The sequence below is a fragment of the Lissotriton vulgaris genome, chromosome 9 (assembly GCF_964263255.1).
Source record: "Lissotriton vulgaris chromosome 9, aLisVul1.2, whole genome shotgun sequence".
Lineage (NCBI taxonomy): Eukaryota > Metazoa > Chordata > Amphibia > Caudata > Salamandridae > Lissotriton > Lissotriton vulgaris.
The window spans coordinates 430,414,071-430,434,051 of record NC_141697.1 but is presented as its reverse complement, the minus strand read 5'-3'; the positions used below and the strand labels follow the sequence as shown (position 1 = coordinate 430,434,051).

At 46.6% G+C, this 19,981-nt stretch overlaps 1 protein-coding gene across 2 annotated transcripts in view; it reads right to left on the bottom strand.

The window, feature by feature from the left end:
* Window positions 1-3,808: 3,808 nt before the first annotated feature.
* EIF5 (eukaryotic translation initiation factor 5) overlaps window positions 3,809-19,981 on the bottom strand; it is a 65,686-nt gene continuing 49,513 nt past the window's right edge. For both annotated transcript variants that reach the window (XM_086937852.1, XM_086937853.1), the window contains 2 exons: window positions 7,311-7,442; window positions 3,809-4,195 (listed from right to left, as the gene is read on the bottom strand). In XM_086937852.1, the coding sequence (XP_086793978.1) occupies window positions 4,106-4,195; window positions 7,311-7,442 (222 nt within the window). In that variant the 3' untranslated portion in view covers window positions 3,809-4,105. The remainder of the gene's footprint in view (window positions 4,196-7,310; window positions 7,443-19,981) is intronic.

The window sequence follows — 19,981 nt, the reverse complement described above, 5'->3', positions numbered from 1 at the left end:
GTCACAACGCCCACCCAGTCTTCTCCTCAATCCCGTACGTCTCCATCAGCCACACCACCAAACTCCTCTGGAGTAACCACCGCTGCATCCACTTCGCCTTACAGAAACCCACCACCGCACCCAACAGATCCCCCGCCGCTGCTGGAGCAAAATCACTGTAGACCAACTACACGCTCTCAGCCCACCCACCGAACCCTCTAACACAGACGACGCTGCCCACAGCCTTCGATGCTGCATTGAGGACAGCGGCAACACCCTCGACCAGCTGAAGAACCCCCCAGACACCAGCAAGAGGCCCAACCCCCAGAGACACCAGCAAGAGGGCCAGCTGGTTCACCCCAGAACTGCTAGTCTCCAAGCAAGCCTGCCGGAAACTAGAGAAGAAATGGCCACAGTGAACAAACTCCAGACAGCCACGCAGCACACAAGGATGCCATCCGCAACCACCACCACCTCATCAGGGCAGCCGAGAGGACCTCCTTCAAAGACCGCCTCAACAACAACGCACACAATAGCGAGGAGCTCTTTAACATCGTGAAGGAACTCCCCCAACACCAACCTGCCGTCGCAAGCCCTGTGCGACTCCCTCGCCACCTTCTTCCACTGCAAGATAGTAGACATCCACAACAGCTTCAACCCCCAACAGGCAGTAACACAACAGATCCTCAAAACACAATCAACCATGACCCCCTGCTAGCCTGCGCCAGCATGAGCATCGATGACACCATCAAGACCATGTGCTCAATCTACTCCAGCTCTCAGTCGGACCAATTCCCGTACCAAGTCTTCAACAGAGCAAGCAGCTCCATCGCACCACACCTGTGCAACGTCATCAATCTCTCTACTCAAAAAACCTAAGGCAAACCCAAGAGACCCCACGAACTTCCGGCCCATCCCTGTCCCCTTCCCAGCCAAGGTCAAGAAAACCGTCAAGACAGCTAACCCGAAAACAGAATCCTGGACCCTTCCCAGTCAGGGTTCCGCAGCAACCACAGCACCAAGACTGCCCTCATCGCCGCCACCAACATCAGGACCCTGCTGGACAACGGTAAGACCGCAGCACTCATCCTCCTAGACCTCTCTGCCACCTTCGACAGTCTGCCACCGCACACTACGTGCACGCATCTACGCCGCAGGGATCAGAGACTAGGCTCTGGATTGGACCACCTCCTTCCTCTCTGGCAGAACCCAGAGCGGCCACCCCCCCCCCCCCCCCCCCCCACCCATTCCGCTCCAAAGCCTCGGAGATCTGCGGCGTACCCCAGGGATCGTCCCTCAGCCAGACGCTGTTCAACATTTACATAGACCCGCTCACACATGTAGCCCGACCTCAACAATCTCCTACGCCGACACTCAGCTGATACTCTCCCCCACCAAGGACCCCATCACAGCCAAAGCCAACCTCCACAAAGGAATGAAGGCTGTCGCCAACTGGATGAAGACCAGCCGCCTGAAGCTGAACTCTGACAAACTGCTCCAACCCTTCAGCCTGGGAAGACTCCTGGTGGCCAACGGCACTGGGGGCAGCCCTCACACCCACTGACCAGGCATGCAACCTGGGAATCATCCTCGCACCCTCAATGACCAAGCAAGTCAACGACGTCTCCTGCTTCAACACCCTCCGCAAGATCTACAGATGGATCCCGACAAATACAAGAAAAACCGTCACCCAGGCCCTTGTCAGCAGCAGACTACGGAAACGCCCTCTACACTGGAGGCCCGACTAAGCTCAAGCGAATACAACGCATCCAAAACTCCTCGGCACGGATGATCAATGTACCACGCCACATCACCCCCCCACCTGAGAAACCTGCACTGGCTCCCTGTCAACAAGAGGATATCCTTCAAGCTTATCACACAAGGCACTCCACACAAGAGTGGCCCAGCCTACCTCAACAGACTGCTCTCCTATATCCCCAACCCCCAGCTACGCTCTGCCGACCACTTACTCGCCACCGTCCGGCACATCCGAAGAACCACCATCGGTGGGAGATCATTCTCACACCTCGCCGCCAAGACATGGAACACCCTCCCACTAAGCATACGACAGACCGAAGACCTGCCGACCTTCAGGAGGATACTGACTTGGTGGAGATGGAGCCGGTAGAGGCATGTCCATTGGTCTCTTTTTGGAGCGGAGTGTAAGTTGGCCTGTCTGGGTATTTTAGAAGAGTTGTTTTGGTTGAGGTTGGTCTTTCAGCGCCCATTTTTTTGGTTCCGAAGGCTTGCGTGGCACTGAATCTTGATTGGATGTGTGCTCCTTTGGCTTGGAAACTTGAGATTTTTTTTAGTCTCTGAAGGAGCCTGCATGACCGGTTGTTTTTTCTGTTCCGAGGATTTTTCCGGTTCCGAAGTCTGAGAATCTCTATTCCTTGGAAGTGGCTTTTTACTTGGTTCCGATTACTTTTTCGGAGTGGAGGGGTCGGTGCCAGCAGGTTTAGGTGCCGAGTGCTTCGATGTGGAGCCAGTGGGTGGCACAGAGGAGTGTTTCTTTTTGGGTGCCGGGGTTTGTGTTTCAGGACCAACAGCAGGTTGACTCGATCCAGAGTGGCCTGAAGAATCATTTGTGGACTTCTTTGCCAGGCCCAAAGGCAGGGCATGAGAAGTATTGTGCCGGTGTGCACCTAGGCCCGGAGGTGATGTGTTCACAAAGCCATTTTCAGGGTTAGGTGGAGTGGGTTGGGGGGGGTCGATGTCACTACTTACGACCCGCTGCCTTGGAGTGATGTCTTCGACATTGGAGTCCTTGGCCTCGGAGGCCTTCAACTCGCTCCTGCTCTGGAACATAGACTCCCTCCTGGAAGATGTCGTTCAGAATGGCTGTCGACAAGCGAGCTATACTTGGAGCTCGACAATCCAGAATATTTTTCTAGGAGCGGAAGGAGGCACAAGCTGGACGTCTCTGGCCTCCTGCTCAGGCGAAAGGCAGAGGTTACACACCTCATGAATATTTGCGTGTGCAAATTTCGATCCACATTGGAGGACACTTTTTAAAAAGGAGTCCTTTCCATGAGCCAGATGTAATGGCCTAGGTAGGCCCGGTCTTAGTCGACAACCGGAATCGAAGACTGAGATTGAAGAGATACACATCGACTAGGGATCGCAATCAAAACAATACCGGAGAAAAAGGGTGAAGGATTGCACGTCGAAAGTTGGATCAGTAACGGCACTGGAGTGCGATAAACACATCAGAGCCTGATGGCAAAAAAAATAATAAACAATCTGAAGATGGAGCCGATGCCCATGCGCACTATGGTCCAAAGGAGGAGTCACTCATCTTGTGACTTCCAGAGACTTTTCCAAGACTACAACAAAGTGCAAACATCCGGGCCCAATACCAGATGGCGATCTATGCAGTGTGTGATCTGCAGTTCATATGCCTCGAACACCCAGTTTCTCAGTCCCCTCCAGTATCCAGTCCCCTCCAAACCATAAGTACATTAAGAACTCCCAGGATGTTGGAAACCAATTAGGCATGAATACATTATGAGGCGGTGGGGGTGCTATGGAAGATCAAGCACAAACTACCCTAAATAGCCAAAAAAGCGTAGCATTTTGGGAGGGGCTCACAACAGGTGAACACTAGTTTGTCAAGCAATTTTACTGCTTTGTGAATAGTTCTAACAACCAGTGGGTATAGTTTGACTTAACTAAAACAGGTTCTTAATGTTCACTGGTCTGTAGTGAATGGTCTTGCTTTTAATATTGGTGTTATTTCCTCAAGTTCAGTTTACCCTCCTAAAGATAAGTTGATTGCATTGCTACAATGAAAAGTAACATGACACTACACAAGGAAAGTAAAGATAGATTGTGACCCAAAGAAAAATAAGTTTTATTTGCACAACTGTAAAAATATGCACCAAGTGTTTATGTCCAATACCAAGATTTAAAAAGAATCCACATGCTGTGTCAGGGCAAAAATAACGAGTGTATTGACTTAGTTAAGCAGCTTAAACGAAACCAATTGTAGTAAATAGTAGTAAAAACACATCTGCAGATTTTAAGTGCAGCACAATGTTATGCTCTTGCAGCTTATTCACATTTACGTTGCACCTCTGGAATAAAATGAGTAATGCAGTTCTTTCCCCATTGGCTTGCGTTGCTTTTAAATGGCATCAATATCAATCTCGTCCTCTTTTGTTGCAGTTTTCAAAGTTTCAATTTTAGGAACACTGGCAGTGTTGGAATATACGACCTGAAGAAAAAAAGTAGGATTAGCAAAAGTATAACACTAAATGAACTGAGAAAAACATTTGACAAAGTTAAACGGAGTCAAATCCCCCGATTTAAAAGGAAAAGTTATTTACCTGTAATCCAAATTCTGTTACAGTAGATTTTTTTTAACAAGACAAGCACTTAATGTGCAAGTTGTCATAGTGATAATGGTCAAATGCGCTTTCCATTGGAAGGTTTATGTTTGAGGAATTAATTCACAACTGGGCACTGACTTACCATATCCAGCTAACTCTGCACATATGTTGTGTAGAAGGGTGCGAATAAAGCTCCCATTTGAAATGGCATGTATGGTAAACTTTACACAAAGTGCTTTTTTGTGGGTTGGTGAAAATTCATTCAGTGCTTTGCAAAGTATTGAGAAGGCTGCAAAATGTTGGGAGTTTGTCCAGTTGAAAATGCTTTGTGATTCACCTATCTTGATTCGAAGATTACGCAAACTTTTCAAATTCTGGCAGATTGGACATGGGGATCCAGTTAAAGAGCATATTTACACCAGATGCATTATGTATAATGGTGTTCAGCAGGCTAATGGTGGAGGTTTGGCTGTTTGAGTATGATCATCTAATGTTGAGGGTGTGTGTACTGTAGATTGTGGCCATATGATTTATGTTGAGCTAAGAGTGGGCTTGTTTTAGTAACTGAACCTTTACAAGTTATAGCTTGTGTTGTACAGCACTATGACCAGATTGGTAATGCTCTTGATCATTATGGCAATTGACAGCCAGCACTTTATATTGGTTACGTTAATGTATGATTGTTTGTGGACCTAATGGTAGGCTTATATATGATCTATGTGTGTTTGGTTGTATGGTGGTATTGAAAAGGTTTAAGTGACTGGTAGTACACGCTTGTGTGATGTGTTCTCCAATTAGTGATCGATTGTGCAGTGGTATACAATGGTGGATTTGTACCAATACTATGGCAAATATTTTCATAGAATGGCAGTTTGAACATATGATCTGGTTGGCTGAGGTTGCTTTGAAACAGGAGGTGGATAGATTTATCTCTCCCTCCCCCCACACCGCTAGATGGCAGGAGTATGCACAGCATTTGCTTAACCTATATTACCCAGTGATGATGGCCACGGAGTATCGAAAGGAGAATGCTACTTACCCAGTATGCATCTGTTCTTGGCATGTAGAGCTGTAGAGTCACATGCTGTGCATAGCCTGCCATCTAGTGTTGCACCTGGACTTGGCAGGTAAACCCAAACTGCTAGTCAATCTTTGGACCTTGGTCTGTAAGCACCTCAAGTCCTGAAGGGCACCTTCGTACATAGACTGCAAGTATGCTTGCTGTGTAGGTTTTATCTTCCATAGGATAACATCACCACGTTCTAGGTTCATACCTCAAAAACTGCAATTTGAGCATTTTTTTTTTACTGCATTCTTCTAAATTCGAAAACTCCAAAAGTACTTTCAGTATTTCGAAAATTTGTGTCTAAATCCATATAAAAATCTTGTGTTTCTAAACTGGTCTTGGATTTATTCGAGTGCATGTCTCATTTATTGACTGTGTACAATAAATGCTTAATACTCCAATAAGCCTAAGCTGCTTGAGAACACTACCACAATTCGAGTACTTGGAATTAATAAAGTAAGCCCTGTAAACCAATAAGGGTCATCTGGACTTTTTGCATAGTGTGTCCTTACATTGGCACTACTACATAAAATGCAAGCTTCCTACAATAAACACAGACCCTACAAGATTGTTGTGAACTTAGTGCAACAGACCGGGCAGATCATGAATGATTATACACGATTGATCAACTATCACCTATAAAGAGCACAGAGCACGTTTATTTTGCACTGTTATTCACAGCGCCGTTGTGTATTGAAATGTTTCCATAAACTCCTTTGAACAAGTTTTATTCATTTGGTTCTTTGCATCCAAAGTATTGTTACTAGGGATCAGTGTTTTTTGTTAGGTATTACCCCAGTGATATTTGGGTCTCCATTGTTGAAAAATTATTTATATGGGGGAAAGCAGGATCGCTGTGCCTAAAAAACGTGAACAACCTGATAGTAAGTCATTGTGACACAGCCAATTCTTCCATTTCGACTTTTGAAAAACTGTACCTTTAGCTGTTTACAGAGCATTTTGACAATGGTGCTTAAAAGCGAAGACAATCGAAAATGGCCCTCGATATTGTAAGCCTTCCACCAAAGGGCTTAATTCAGAGTCCTACTTATACCCCAACTGCTGAATGCAACAGGTTTCGAATTTGCAGAAATCTGATTTAAACGCAGAGCGAAAGAATCCCTGCTGAAAACCTGACACCGCTGGAAATCAATTTATCCAATTGTTTTCTATGTAGCCCGTCTAGGCTAAATCTGCCTCTATGATCCTGCCTGTTTTTACCTTTGAAAATAAAGGTTGTGTATTTCAAAGAAACTCAGGGCAGTTTTCTTCTTTACACATTTTTATATATGGTGACTTTTAGGTCTTTATTTTTAAAGTTTTACATGCAATTATGGCAGTTGGAGCCTAATATGATGTTCTTCAGGCTGCATATGTAGATGCATATTATCTATAAATATGGATATATATGCATATTATTGGCTTTTGCTCTGGGATCGCACACGTGGGCGGGACTATTCAGTGCTTATGACTTTATGAGTATCCCCTGAAATAATGCAGATTGTAACCAGTAAAAAGGTAGGGCAGATACTTTGTGCAAGTAGACCCAATCAGTAAAGGGATAATACTAGACAACTGTAGCATTCATTTGCCACGTGCAATTAGGCAACTGTAGAAGTTAAGGTGTAAAACTGTAGAAAATATGGCATTTGTTATGTTCAATAGAACGTTAAAAAAAGAAAAAAAAAGAAATCGGTAGCAAGAATGAATTCAACAAGTTCAGGCAGCACTGTGAAGGGAAGCTTCTTTTTAGAATTGCCACACGTCATCATAGTTAGTAGACATTTCTGCATCTGGAGTTATCCATGTTCATTGATGACATAACAGAGGACCATGTCCATTTCATTAAAAAGTTTGACCACTTTGAGGCACAGAGGGGCTCAACTGTGTCCAACCCCAAGATGCACAACAGTTAGTAATGTTCACCCATGTACCTCAATGTTTTCATCATCTTCATCGTCATTGCCAGAGGACTCCTCTTCTGCTTCTTTCAACCACTTAATGAAGGGCTCAGCTTTGACACGAATCTCTTTGGCAAGTTCCTTGGAGACATATTTTTTTGACGGCTGTAAGTGGAGAGACAATTAAGGTTATTCATTCTAGAATTATTCATTCTAGAATTTGACAAGTCATAAACATGCCTTTGGTCACAAGAAACATTTCTGCTTCTGTAAATTTTTATAATATATACACATACAATTATCTATCCTCTGCCTTTATTGCACAAAATGATAATTCACAGCAAATTGAAATAACGGCAACATTTTATGGTTCCTTTGAAATCTGGATTTTATGATGGCCATTAAACTACTTCGCATATCTTTACTATGAGGACCACTAGCTTGCACAGCAGGATTATTCAAATAAGCAGCAAAAAAGGCAAATTATGTAGCACGTTCTGACAGCATTTTAATCTAGAAAGATTCTAGCTAGACCAACATTCTTTTGTGAAATGAGCAAGTTAAGTGGTAAATTAGGTTGCTTATCTAGAATCTTAACTCTTCCCCAGGGAAATACGCACATTCGTAAGCACTGAACTCTGGGGTGTCGGATTCCCATCACTCACAGCATTGTTTGGAGATCAATAACTGGTTTTCACATTTATTACTTAAGTGCACCCCAACTATTCTAGTACAAACCTTTTGGTTACCAGTTTACATAACATTACGCGGTCTATGAAAAAGGATAGGAACATTCACAAGATCAGAAACATTTTCGTTGTTCAAACATCTATACATGGTTCATTAATGTAACACCTTTCCTAAAGGGAGGATTGCTCTAGGAAGAGGAAAGGAGTTCAGCTTGCCTCGGTGACAGTGGTTTCAGTCTATAAATGTGTACACCTGTTACAAATATCATTTGAACTGGCTTGTAATGCTCCCAGAATGCTCAGACTATATGCAAATACATGCAGAAGTCTGAAAATAATATTAGCGATTGCGTTGAAAATGAAGTGTACTAAAAAGTTTGCAGTTTGAAAAGGATAATGTATCTTACCCTTTGGCATGTAGAGCTGTATAATCACATGCTTTCCATACTCCTGCCATCTAGTGTTGGGTCCGGATGTTTGCAAGTTGTTTTCCCCCCGAAGAATACTCCAGGCCACTCCATTGTTAGATTGTTTTCCCGTAGAGGGTGAGAACGAGTTAGTAAAGGTAGAATAGAGATGTCCAAGCGTATGTATGCAAGAAGAACTGCAACTGGGGAGGCGGGTGGGCAAATGTGAATCTACAGCTGTACATGCCAAGAGCGGATATTTACTAGCTAAGTAACATCCGTTCGAGGCATGTGAACTGTAGATCACATGCTCAGCATGGACTATACAGAAGTATTCTCCCAAAGCGGTAGCTAACCTGTAGCTGTTGCAGTGGTCTGAAAAAATGTTTAAAGTACTGCCTGACCTACATTAGCTAGTTGTCTCGCTAACACATCTACACAATAGTACTTGGTGAATGTGTGCGGTGTAGACCATGTTGCAGCTTTACAGATGTCAGCTATGAGGAGGTTTCCTAAGAAAGCCATAGTAGCCCCTAGTTTGCAGGTGGAATGCCCTCTAGGGGGTATTGGTAAAGTCCGCTTTGCTTTTGCAAAACATGTTTGGACACATTTAACAAACCGAGCAATATCCAATTTAGAAACAGGATTGCCTTTGTGTGGTGGAACAAAAGCCACAAAGTAGTTAAAGTTTGACGAAATGGTTGTTCTCTATGTAATACATTAAGGCTTGTCTACCATCTTAGGTGTGTATAGTCCGCTCTGCCACTGAATCTGGTTGAGGAAATAACACAAGCAACTCAGATGGATGTGAAAGGCAGATACCACTTTGGGTAGGACTTGGGGGGGGGATGGGGTGCGAAGAACCACTTTGTGGAGATGGAAAAGCTGTTCCTCTACGGTTAGTACCTGAAGCTCACCCACTCTCCAAGTTCTCAGTGATGTAATAGCAATGAGGAAAGCAACTTTCCAAGTGAGAAATTGCAGTTCACATGGCTTGAAGGGTGGACACTTTAGTCTGGTAAGGACAATGTTAAGATTTCACACTGGCCAGGTGGAAGTCTTGGTGGAATAACATTTAAGTCCATAAAAGCCTTAACAGGTACTCTGAAAAGGGATAGATGGTGTCTATGTTGAAGGTATGCAGCTATTGCAGCGAGATGCAGGCGTTTGGATGTGTAAGCCAATGCAGACTGCTGTAAGTGTAGTAACATGATATTTTGAATGGAAGCATCTAATGGGTGGATATGGTTATTACAATATATAATCACTTAAGCTGCGTAGCAAGCCCTTTTAGTAGGCCTTCTGGCATCCTTAATGAGGTTCATACAGTCTGGTGGAAGGTTGAGATAACCAAACTAAGGCTTAAGGTGCCATATCGCTAGGTTGAGTTCTTTGGGATCTGGAGGTCTCACGTCTCCATGGCGGTGTGAGATGTAGGTTTTGATGAGCTCCAAGTTGACTGGCCAATGTGTGAGCTACTGAGATCAGTGTGAGGGATGTTTGTCTGAGCTTCCTAACCACTAGTGGAACGAATGAGAGAGGTGGAAAAGCGTAGGCAAATATCCCTGAACAGTTCGTCCATATAGTGTATTGCCTTTGGACAATGGGTGTGGATAACTGGAGTCGAAGTTTGGGCATTTTGCGTTTTGATGTGTGGCGAACAGATGGATTAGTTACTTACCTGTAATCCTAGTTCTCTTCCAGGGGTATCCTCATCAAAGTCATAAGCATTAGAATATTCCCACCCATACGCGGGACCCCGGAAACAATATATTATATGTGCCCCACATATATATATATATATATATATAAAAATAAAAATAAGCAATTGCAGCCAAATAAAACAGTAGAGCTGGAATATGCTGTGAAGAATTTCCACCATACATGTGTATTTGCATTAGAAACATAAGAAACAACACCAATGCTTGTTTAGAAACTGTTTTAATGCTTAGAAAGCAGTAGAAATTCTTATAACACACTGTAAGCATATACAGCTCCCAGGCTGCATTGCAAATAACTAGTCTAAAAAGACTGAAAAGCTAACCTGTAGCTGAATGTACTAAAACTGACGCTGTGCCTTTAAGGCACCTCTGCCCCTAGCTTCCCATCATGCCTCAGGGGTTACAGTTAGGTCAGTTCTTTTCGGAGACTGAAAACCAAACCATGGTAATAACAGGTTAAAACATCTCCTTAATAAACAAATTCCTTTGCCCGGGGAGGCGGGAGGGTTGCTTATGACTTTGATGAGGATACCCCTGGAAGAGAACTAGGATTACAGGTAAGTAACTAATCCTTCTCTTCCAGGGGATCCTCATCAATAGTCATAAGCATTAGAATAGAGTAGCGAGCCTCACCTCATCCCTGCGGGCAAAGGAATCAACAGATAACATTCATATTAGTAGGCCCAAACAGTAGGCCTTATTCTACCCAAATAGGTTTCTCAAGGAGGCTTGCCCTACTTGAGACTCCGCTCTGGAATCAGACTCTAGGCAATAATGCCTTGTAAAGGTATGTACTGATTTCCATGTTGCAGCCTTGCATATTTCTGACATAGGAATGTCAGAAAACGCTATTGTGGCTGCTTTTCCTCTAGTGGAATGAGCTTTGGGTGACTAACAAAGGTTTGCCAGCCAGCTGGTATGCTACCCTGATACAGGAGACAATCCATCTGGAGATGGATCTTTTGTTTGCTGCAAACCCCGTCCTCATTGAAACATAATTGACAAAGAGTTGGTCTGTCTTTCTGGTGTCCTTCGTCCTTTCTAGGTAAAACTTTAGTACCCGTTTAAGATCTAACGAGTGCAACGACCTCTCAGCTGGGGTCGATGGGTTAGGAAAGAACGAAGGAAGGGTAATCGTTTGATTTATATGAAAATCCGAGACCAACTTTGGAAGGAAAGATGGATGAGCCCTCATTACCACTCTGTTGTGGTGAAACACAGTGTAAGGTTCCTTGGTGCAGAGTGCTTGTATCTCGCTAACCCTGCGAGCAGAGGTTATTGCCACCAAGAAGGCCGCCTTCCAAGTGAGATGCTGTAAGGAGGCCTTGTGTATAGGCTCAAACGGTGTAGACATCAGCCTGGAGAACACCAGGTTAAACTCCCAGGGAGGAGAAGGATTTCTCACAGGGGGATAGACCTCGTTTAACCCCTGAAGGAAATCCTTAACCACTGGGACTTGAAAAAACGATGTTTGTGTAGGTGATTTCCTGTACGCTACTATGGCGGATAGATGAACCCTAATAGAAGCGTATTTCAACCCTGATGTAGCCAAGTAAAGGAGGCATGGAAGGACTACCTCTTCTTGTCCTTTGGTGGGATCAAAGCCATGGTCCTTACACCAAATGAAAAATCTTTTCCACTTGAACGCATAAGACGCCTTTCTGGAAGGTCTCTTTGCCTCTCTTAAAATATGCATACATTCCGGAGGCAGATTTTAGTGTCCATATTGCAAGACCTCAGGAGCCATGCAGTCAGGTTCAGTGACGGAAGGTTGGGATGCAGGATCCTCCCGTTCATTTTGCTCAACAGGTCTGGTCTGCACGGCAGGCGTCTGTGTGGACACAGCGACAGATGTAACAGGTCTGGATACCACCATTGTCGCGGCCAATCCGGAGCAATCAGGATCATGTCCATGCTCGATCTGATGAGCTTGGCCAGCACCTTCGGAATCAGTGCCAGAGGAGGAAACGCATAGGCGAACATTCCTGTCCACTATAGCAGGAGAGCGTTCCCTTGCGTCCCTGGCGGGTGGAACCTGGACGCGAAGGCGAGGCATTTGGCGTCCGCAAATAAGTCTATGTCTGGACGACCCCAGCAACGGAAGAGTTCGACTACTTCGTCGTTTAGCACCCAGTCTGGCTGATCTTCGAAGTGTCTGCTGAGCGCGTCTGCTTTTGTGTTTAGCTCGCCTGGGAGGTGCACTGCCACCACAGACAGTCCCCGAGCCAGAAGCCAGTGCCAGATTGTCTGGGCCTCCAGAGACAGAGGGCGAGATAGAGTTCCTCCCTGCTTGTTCAGATAGAACATAGTTGTAGTGTTGTCCGTCTGAACCAGGATTTTGTCCGTTGTTATTGCTGGAAGGAACGCTTTGAGCGCCAGATGAACTGCTCGAAGCTCTAGCATGTTGATGTGGTATGTCTGGAGGTTGGTCGACCAACGACCTTGAATCTGAAGATGACCCATGTGAGCACCCCAGCCTTCTAGAGATGCGTCCGTTACCACAGACAGCGAAGGAAGAGGTTGCTGAAAAGGGACTCCCTGCAGGACATTCCGAGGGCGAGTACACCACTGTATGGAGGTCAATGCTGCTTGAGACAGGATGATTCGATCCTCCCAATCTCCTGTCGCTTGGTCCCACTGATCTTCCACAGACTCTTGTAGAGGTCGCATCCTCAACCTGGCGTTCGGTATTAGGAAGATGCAGGACGCCATGGAGCCCAATAGAGATGCTACTTCCCGCACCTTTGGACGAGGAAACTGAAGTAACTTTTTGCATTTCAGCCCCATGGAAGATAGTCTCTCCTGCGAAGGAAACGCTCTTCCTAACTTTGTGTCTAGAACTGCTCCTAGATAGTGGATAGTTTGCGTGGGCTGCAGGTCCGACTTTTCTGTGTTCATGTGGAGGCCGAGCATGTGTAGTTGTTGGAGACACAGGTGACAGTCTTTGGTGGCTTGACGAGGGGACGGACTCTTCAAGAGCCAGTCTAGATATGGGTACACAAAGAGACCTTTTTTGTGTAGACATGCCGCTACCACTGCCATGCATTTGGTGAATACCCTTGGTGCGGATTTGAGTCCGAAGGGAAGCACTTTGTACTGGTAATGCTTGTTCCCTACCAGGAATCTCAAGTACTTCGATGACCTGGTGTTATAGGAATGTGGAAGTACGCGTCTTGTAAATCCACCGAACACATCCAATCTCCAATTTGTAGATGAGGACATATCTGATGAAGTGCCAGCATGCAAAACTTCTCTTTGACCACCACCTTGTTGAGGGTTCGAAGATCCAAAATCGGCCTGAACTTGTCCTCTTGGTCTCTTTTGGGGACTAGAAAATATCTTGAATACACTCCTCTCCCCCTTTGGGATGGGGGTACCTCTTCGATTGCGTTTTTCTTTAAGAGGACGTTCACCTCCCTCTTGAGGAGTTTTAGATGGTACGAGCGAGTCTTTTTTGGAGGAATCGGTTGTGGCCTCTTCCGGAAATGTAGCGCATATCCATTGCGCAGTATATTCAGCACCCACTGATCTTTTGTGATGCTGACCCACTCTGCCAGGTGTTGCGAAGCACTTCCTCCCACTGGAGTGGGTAACGGCGCCAGAGGAAGCCACTGCTCAGGCCTTGCCTCCTTCTAGGCATGGTAGAGGACTGATGATGTCCGCCTCTGCCCGATTTTCCTCCTCTGTATTGCGCCTTCCCTTGTGGCTTGTTTTGAGACCATTGAGGGGTTTGAACCCTCTGTTGGCCTCCCCGGTTCTTGTTGGTCTTGAAGCGTCGTTTGAACGGCTCTTTCCTTTTCTCCAGACCAACCGCCTTCACTGTGTCCAACTCTGTCTTCATGCGGGTCATTTCCTGATCGCCATGCTCCCCGAAGAGTGAAGATCCGGAAAAAGGTAGATTGAGGATGCGCTGCTGGGCATCTGGTTTGAGACCAGTTAAACGCAGCCAAGATGATCCTCGCACATACCCCATGTGAGTAGGCATGTCCTGCTAGAAGGGCGTTATCTGCTGACGAACTAATCATTTGGTTCGCCACCAAACAGCCCTCCGTCACTGTCTCCTCAAAGTCCTTCTGGTCCTCCTTGGGCAATTTCTCCTTGAATCGTTCCATGGAGTCCCATAGGGCTCTATCGTACCTTCCCAGAAGGGCTGATGCACTAGAGACTTTCAGGGATGAAGCTGCTGTGCTGCATACCCTGCGTCCCCAAGAATCTAGCCTCTTGCTGTCTGTCAGGAGGGACCGAAGAAGAAGGAGCGACTGTGTGATTCTTTTTAGCTGAGGCTACTATGACTGAGTCCGCCGCAGGCTCTCCCATAACAAAGATAGGATCTGAGTCGGCCGGCCTATATTTCTTCTGGATACGTGCCGGTACCGCCCTGATCGTTGCTGGCGTGAGGAAAACCTATTTGATTGGGTCCATTATCCCTGGAACCAATGGGAGTAAGGGCCGGGTATATGATTTGTGACGAAGGGTCTCAAAAATCACAGTAGTGGACACCTCTGGAACAGCCATCTCTATATTAAGTTTGTGAGCCCCCCTTTGTAAGACGTCCAGATACGTATTGATGTCGTCAAGCGGGGAAGCTCTGGAGCGAGGGCTGTCTGCCAGCGTTGGAGAGTAATCCCCTTTAGAAGATCTAGATGAAGAAGAGGAAGATGGAGTTCTCCTTCTCCTGTGGTGAGATTTCTCCTTCCTCACTGGTGATCTTCTCGGTCGTTCTTCCCTTCGAGGAGAACGTGATTTCCTCTGATGCTCCCTTCGGGGAGATCTCGACCTCTCCGACCGTTCCTCCCTTCTCGGTGTTCGAGATCTGGGCTGCTCCCTCCGTGGTGATCGGGAGACCCTGGGGGTATGCGACCTTTCCGCTCTCCTCTCCCGAGAGCGTGATCGGTGCCTGATAGGACTCTGTCTGTCTGCCTCTTCTATCAGTCTCTGAAGAGGTGACCTGTGGAGTGGGCTTACATATCTTCGTAGCTTCTCCGTCGCTCCAGAATCCTTCCACTGGCTCAATGGAGCATTCCATCTTGGCGAGAGTCTTGTCTGTGTGACATACCTTCGTTGGGGCAACGGACTCCTACTCCTAGAAGAGGACCTCGATGAGCCAGAGGTACTTAAGGAGGAATGGTGAGAAGCCGATTGCGTCACTTGAACAGTTGAAGGCACTGAAGGAGATCTTCGTCTCACCGGTGTTGGAGGACGTCTCAAAAGTCTCGACGTCGAACGCCTCTGCGGCGTCGACGGAGTGATAACTTTCGACGTCGAACGCCTCGACGATGACCCGTGGTCCCTCGACGTCGACCGGCGATGTTGAGCCGACGACGGAGTCTTCTCCCTCTATGTCGAACGGCGTTACCCTGCCTTCGACGGAGGTCTCGATGTTGAACGGCGTTCCCCTGCCGTCGACGGAGGTCTCGACGTCGACCGACGTTGGTCTGCCGGCGATTGCAATCGGCGGTGTCCTGTCGTCTACTATGCCCTCGACGTCGACCGGACACGTGGCAACGGTGGAGGATCTTAGGGGGCTCTTGCTCCTCGACGCCTCCGTGGAGACGTCGGCGGAGGTGTCACAGCCTGTCGACGTTGAGACGACGGCGAGTGTGATCTGTCTCTCGACGCCGATCGTCGCCTGGTTGACGACGGCGGAGGTGATTTATGTCTTGACGCCGATCTCCTCGTCGACGGCGATCTCGTGGCTTCTCTCGACGCCGATCGTCGCCTAGTTGACGACGGCGGAGCTTTCTTAGTCGTCGGTGAACTTCTTTTCGACGACGATTTCTTCATCGACGCCGGTCCCGACGTCGACGGAGTTCTCTCTCTAGAACTGTCCATCAGATGTTTTTTCAGCGCCGAGCCCGGCGCTGAGGTTGATGGACGCTCCGACTTGCCTTTGGAGGGAGTTCTGGGTCTCTTTGAACTCTTCCTCTCTGTAGATCTTCCCCTGATGGATATCTGGGCCAGACCATAGAGCCTGTTCCTCTCTGTCTTTAAGAGTCCTGTCAGACAGATTTTTACAATGTGAACAGTCTTTAGGATCATGATCCTCTGGCAAGCATAAAATACAGACCTCATGAGTCTGTTTTTGCCTTCTTGTGGCCACAAGAAGGGCAATTATCAAATAATGTGGGCATCCTGACAGGAAAACCTCACAAAAAAATCGACTGCTAAGCAGTTATTTACTTGACACTGATGTTAAAAGTCAAAGTAAATCAAAAAATTGTTCTTTAGAAGATTTTCTGACTGAAAAAGGCAGAGAAGTGTGGAGCTGTGTATCCAGGGTCCTTCCTGAAGGAGCCGGAAAGAACAACTGACCTAACTAACCCCTGAGGCATGATGGGAAGCTAGGGGCAGAGGTGCCTTAAAGGCACAGCGTCAGTTTTAGTACATTCAGCTACAGGTTAGCTTTTCAGTCTTTTTAGACTGGGTATTTGCAATGCAGCCTGGGAGCTGTATATGCTTACAGTGTGTTATAAGAATTTCTACTGCTTTCTAAGCATTAAAACTGTTTCTAAACAAGCATTGGTGTTTCTTATGTTTCTAATGCAAATACACATGTATGGTGGAAATTCTTCACAGCATATTCGAGCTCTACGGTTTTATTTGGCTGCAATTGTATATATATATATATATATATATATATATATATATATATATATATATATATATATATATATATATATATATATATATATATATATATATATATATATATATATATGGGGCACATATAATATATTGTTTCCGGGGTCCCGCGCATGGGCGGGAATATTCTAATGCTTATGACTTTAATGAGGATCCCCTGGAAGAGAACTGTGGAAAACCCTACATTTGAAAGAATGCAAGAAGAACTTGAGGGTGCAGTTCCCACTTGTGAATCTGTTATCTCTACATGTTCAGAAGGTCTGCAATTGGATTGTTTACTCCTGGGAAGTGTTCTGCCAGGAGAAAAATGTTGACGTATGGCCCACCTTCAAATGGCTTGTGCAAGGCATGACAGCTGGAAAGTCTCTCCCCCCCCCCCCCCCCACCTGCCAAAACCTTCAACTACGCAAGTAGAAGAGCTTCCTAACCATAAGTGATGAGTCTGTTAGCAGTCTGTGGATAAAGGAACACCCTTTGGATAAGTTGTGGGTTCCACCACTGTAGAGAGCGATGAGTGCGGCAGTCTACCAACTCTAGATCAGACAATTGACCATGACTGATTCCACGGAAGTGCTAAGCTAAGCCTTGACATTTTGGATTCAGGGCATTGGAGTCCCCCTCGGAGATGGCCAGTTGGCCAGGGAGACTGCGAGGTTTGTGGGGCGCCAGGCCCTTTTACGTATGTGTTGCTAGGAAATGTTATTCATGTTTTAGGATTTACGCACCCTGTTCCGAGTACCTCTAAAGGTGGCCTTATGACGACGAGGTCGACGTGCATATTTTAATTTTGCTAGTCAGATTTTGTTCCACCCTATGCTCTTTGCCCCTAATGTTATTAATTCTCAGGAGATTAGGGTCCAATAGTAGTCTTTTGAGATCATGGGCATACAATGCGGTTGGTGCAGTTACAGGCTGATGCCAAGTACAGTGATCACCAGTGGTCACTGGGTGTTAGTTTATGATCTGTTTTACTTTGACTAAATTTGCTTTGTGATGGTTCCGACAGTGGCCCAGTTGGTCCTATCATATGTACACAATTCCCTTGTAAATATTACCCAGTGCCAGTTGGCATTATGTATACCTAGATGAAGGGCCCAACAAATACCCACCTCGCACACACCGGACGGCACATTAGTTTAGATATCCTCACCCGATGTCTGGAATGTGCCCCCTTTTTGTCCTTATACTGCTCTTCACCACTGCTTTCCTAGCAACACCCTTCTCATATCCCCCCTCCCTCCTCCTCCTCATTTTCCCCAACATGGCCACCACTCGAGTTAAGGCTGGAATTGCTACAAAATCATTTATCCTCCAAACCAGACTAAAGCTTCAGTAAAACGATTGAAGCATAACACTATTGAACGTTTCCCCGATTCCCTTTTTGTTGATCAATTTTACAATGGTCGTTTTGGGAGGCTCAAAAACTATTTAATTTTCTTCACTCACATGCTGAAGACGGCTGTAATGCCAGAAACCGGTCCTAGGAAGCTGGTTTCTGGTCCAGGGAAGGCATGGCTTGGCAGTTCGGGCTGGACTGTTCCCATGAGGCACAGGGTCAAACTGATTTGCATATGACCATGTCTGAACTGGGGTGGCAGAGTGGGCTAAAGAACGGTGATGGATTAAACCCATATCTGTTGACTGGGTGTGAGCGTTTGATTGGTTCAGATGCTCCGTCCACCACCACCCCCTTTTGTACCATTTTCTTCACTCACGACACCCACTCTTGGTCCACCAACTTTTATAATTCTCTTAACGTCACCTCCTCCTCTATCCCTCATGGGAAACAAACTTTCCTCTGCGTGTTTCAACGGCTCCCTCACTATCTCATTCTATAACAGAACTGTCATGATCCAAGGCAAAGACACCTGTCTCTTTGACCACCTCTTCCCCGCCCTACTCCCCTGCGACTGGGTTATCCCCTGACTTTCCATCTAGCTCCACCCATTACTCCCTTTCTCCTCCCCTGACCCCGTACGCTCCAATAAGCACAGGTCCCTCCCCCTCCCTTGTGCCCCCTTCTCCCTTTCCTCCCAGTTCACAGTATGCCCCCCCCCCACCCCTTCAGCCTTACCACTAGCTAATATGCTCCTCGTCCAATCTGCACCGTCCCGGTACTCCAATCTCATCTCTTCCCCCCTATTCCTACCCGTCGCTCCCCTTTTTTTGTCCACCTCTCCTCCAACCTTCTCGCCCAGTTAACTTTCCTTAGTCTCCACTCATTCCTCCCTCCTCCCTCTCCCCCCGCTTTTTACCCCGATTTCTCCACAAACCCATTGCACCCCCCCAACCACTCCTCCAGCAAGGCTGTGCTACCTCCTTCACCCAATTGGTAACCCTTTCATTTCCCTCCCTCCCTCCCTCGGGCCCAGCAGAACAATTTCTCTTTAACTTCCCTTTCTCCCAACCCCCCCTCACTCTGCCAGATGCCCGTTCCCTCACATCCATCTCTCCTAACCGACAGGACCTCTCCTCCCAAACCTCCTATATTCCTATGACTCCACAGTCCTCCTCCTCTCCTTCTACCCCGCCTTGATCTGCACCCATCTCCCCCGAAACGTACTTAATTCCTTTCCTTTGTGCAACGCCAACAAAGAAAACTCTCCCTTCACCTCAGATACACCAACTCCCACTCTCAACCTCCACCATTCCCCACCTATGAACTCTATACCCCCAACTCTCCTCCGGTTCCCCCACCAACTTCACCCCCTCCTGTTGCGATCGAGACACCCAACCTTTCGTGCTCTGCCCTACTCTCTTGAAAATAAGCTAGGCTCTTATCACCTCTATCGCCCAGCTTGTAGCTACCATTTCACTTTTAAGCCCCAAGATTACCACTTTTCCATTCACCTCACCTACTTTGTAAAACTCACTGTCCCACGAGATGCACCTCGCCCCCTCACCCCATCATAGCCAAGCATAACGTGTCGTCTGCAAACATCGTTAACTCGCAAAAGCCCTTGAACGCCACACTTCAACTTGCATCTTCCTAGTAACGCTATCTTCACTATTCCGACCATCTCCTCTGTCAGAACCAGGCATCCACCCCAACCCTTCAGAGCACCCCCGTATAATTACAATATCCCCATCACCCTTCATAGCCCAAGTGCCCCAGTCACCAAAACAGTCTTGACAGAGCTGAGCTGTCTGCTCCACAACGGCAGATCTGCAATAAAACATAAACTTGAAATCTCCGATACCAACACTGTTCACAAGATTGACATGCTCTTAGAGACCTGGTTCAA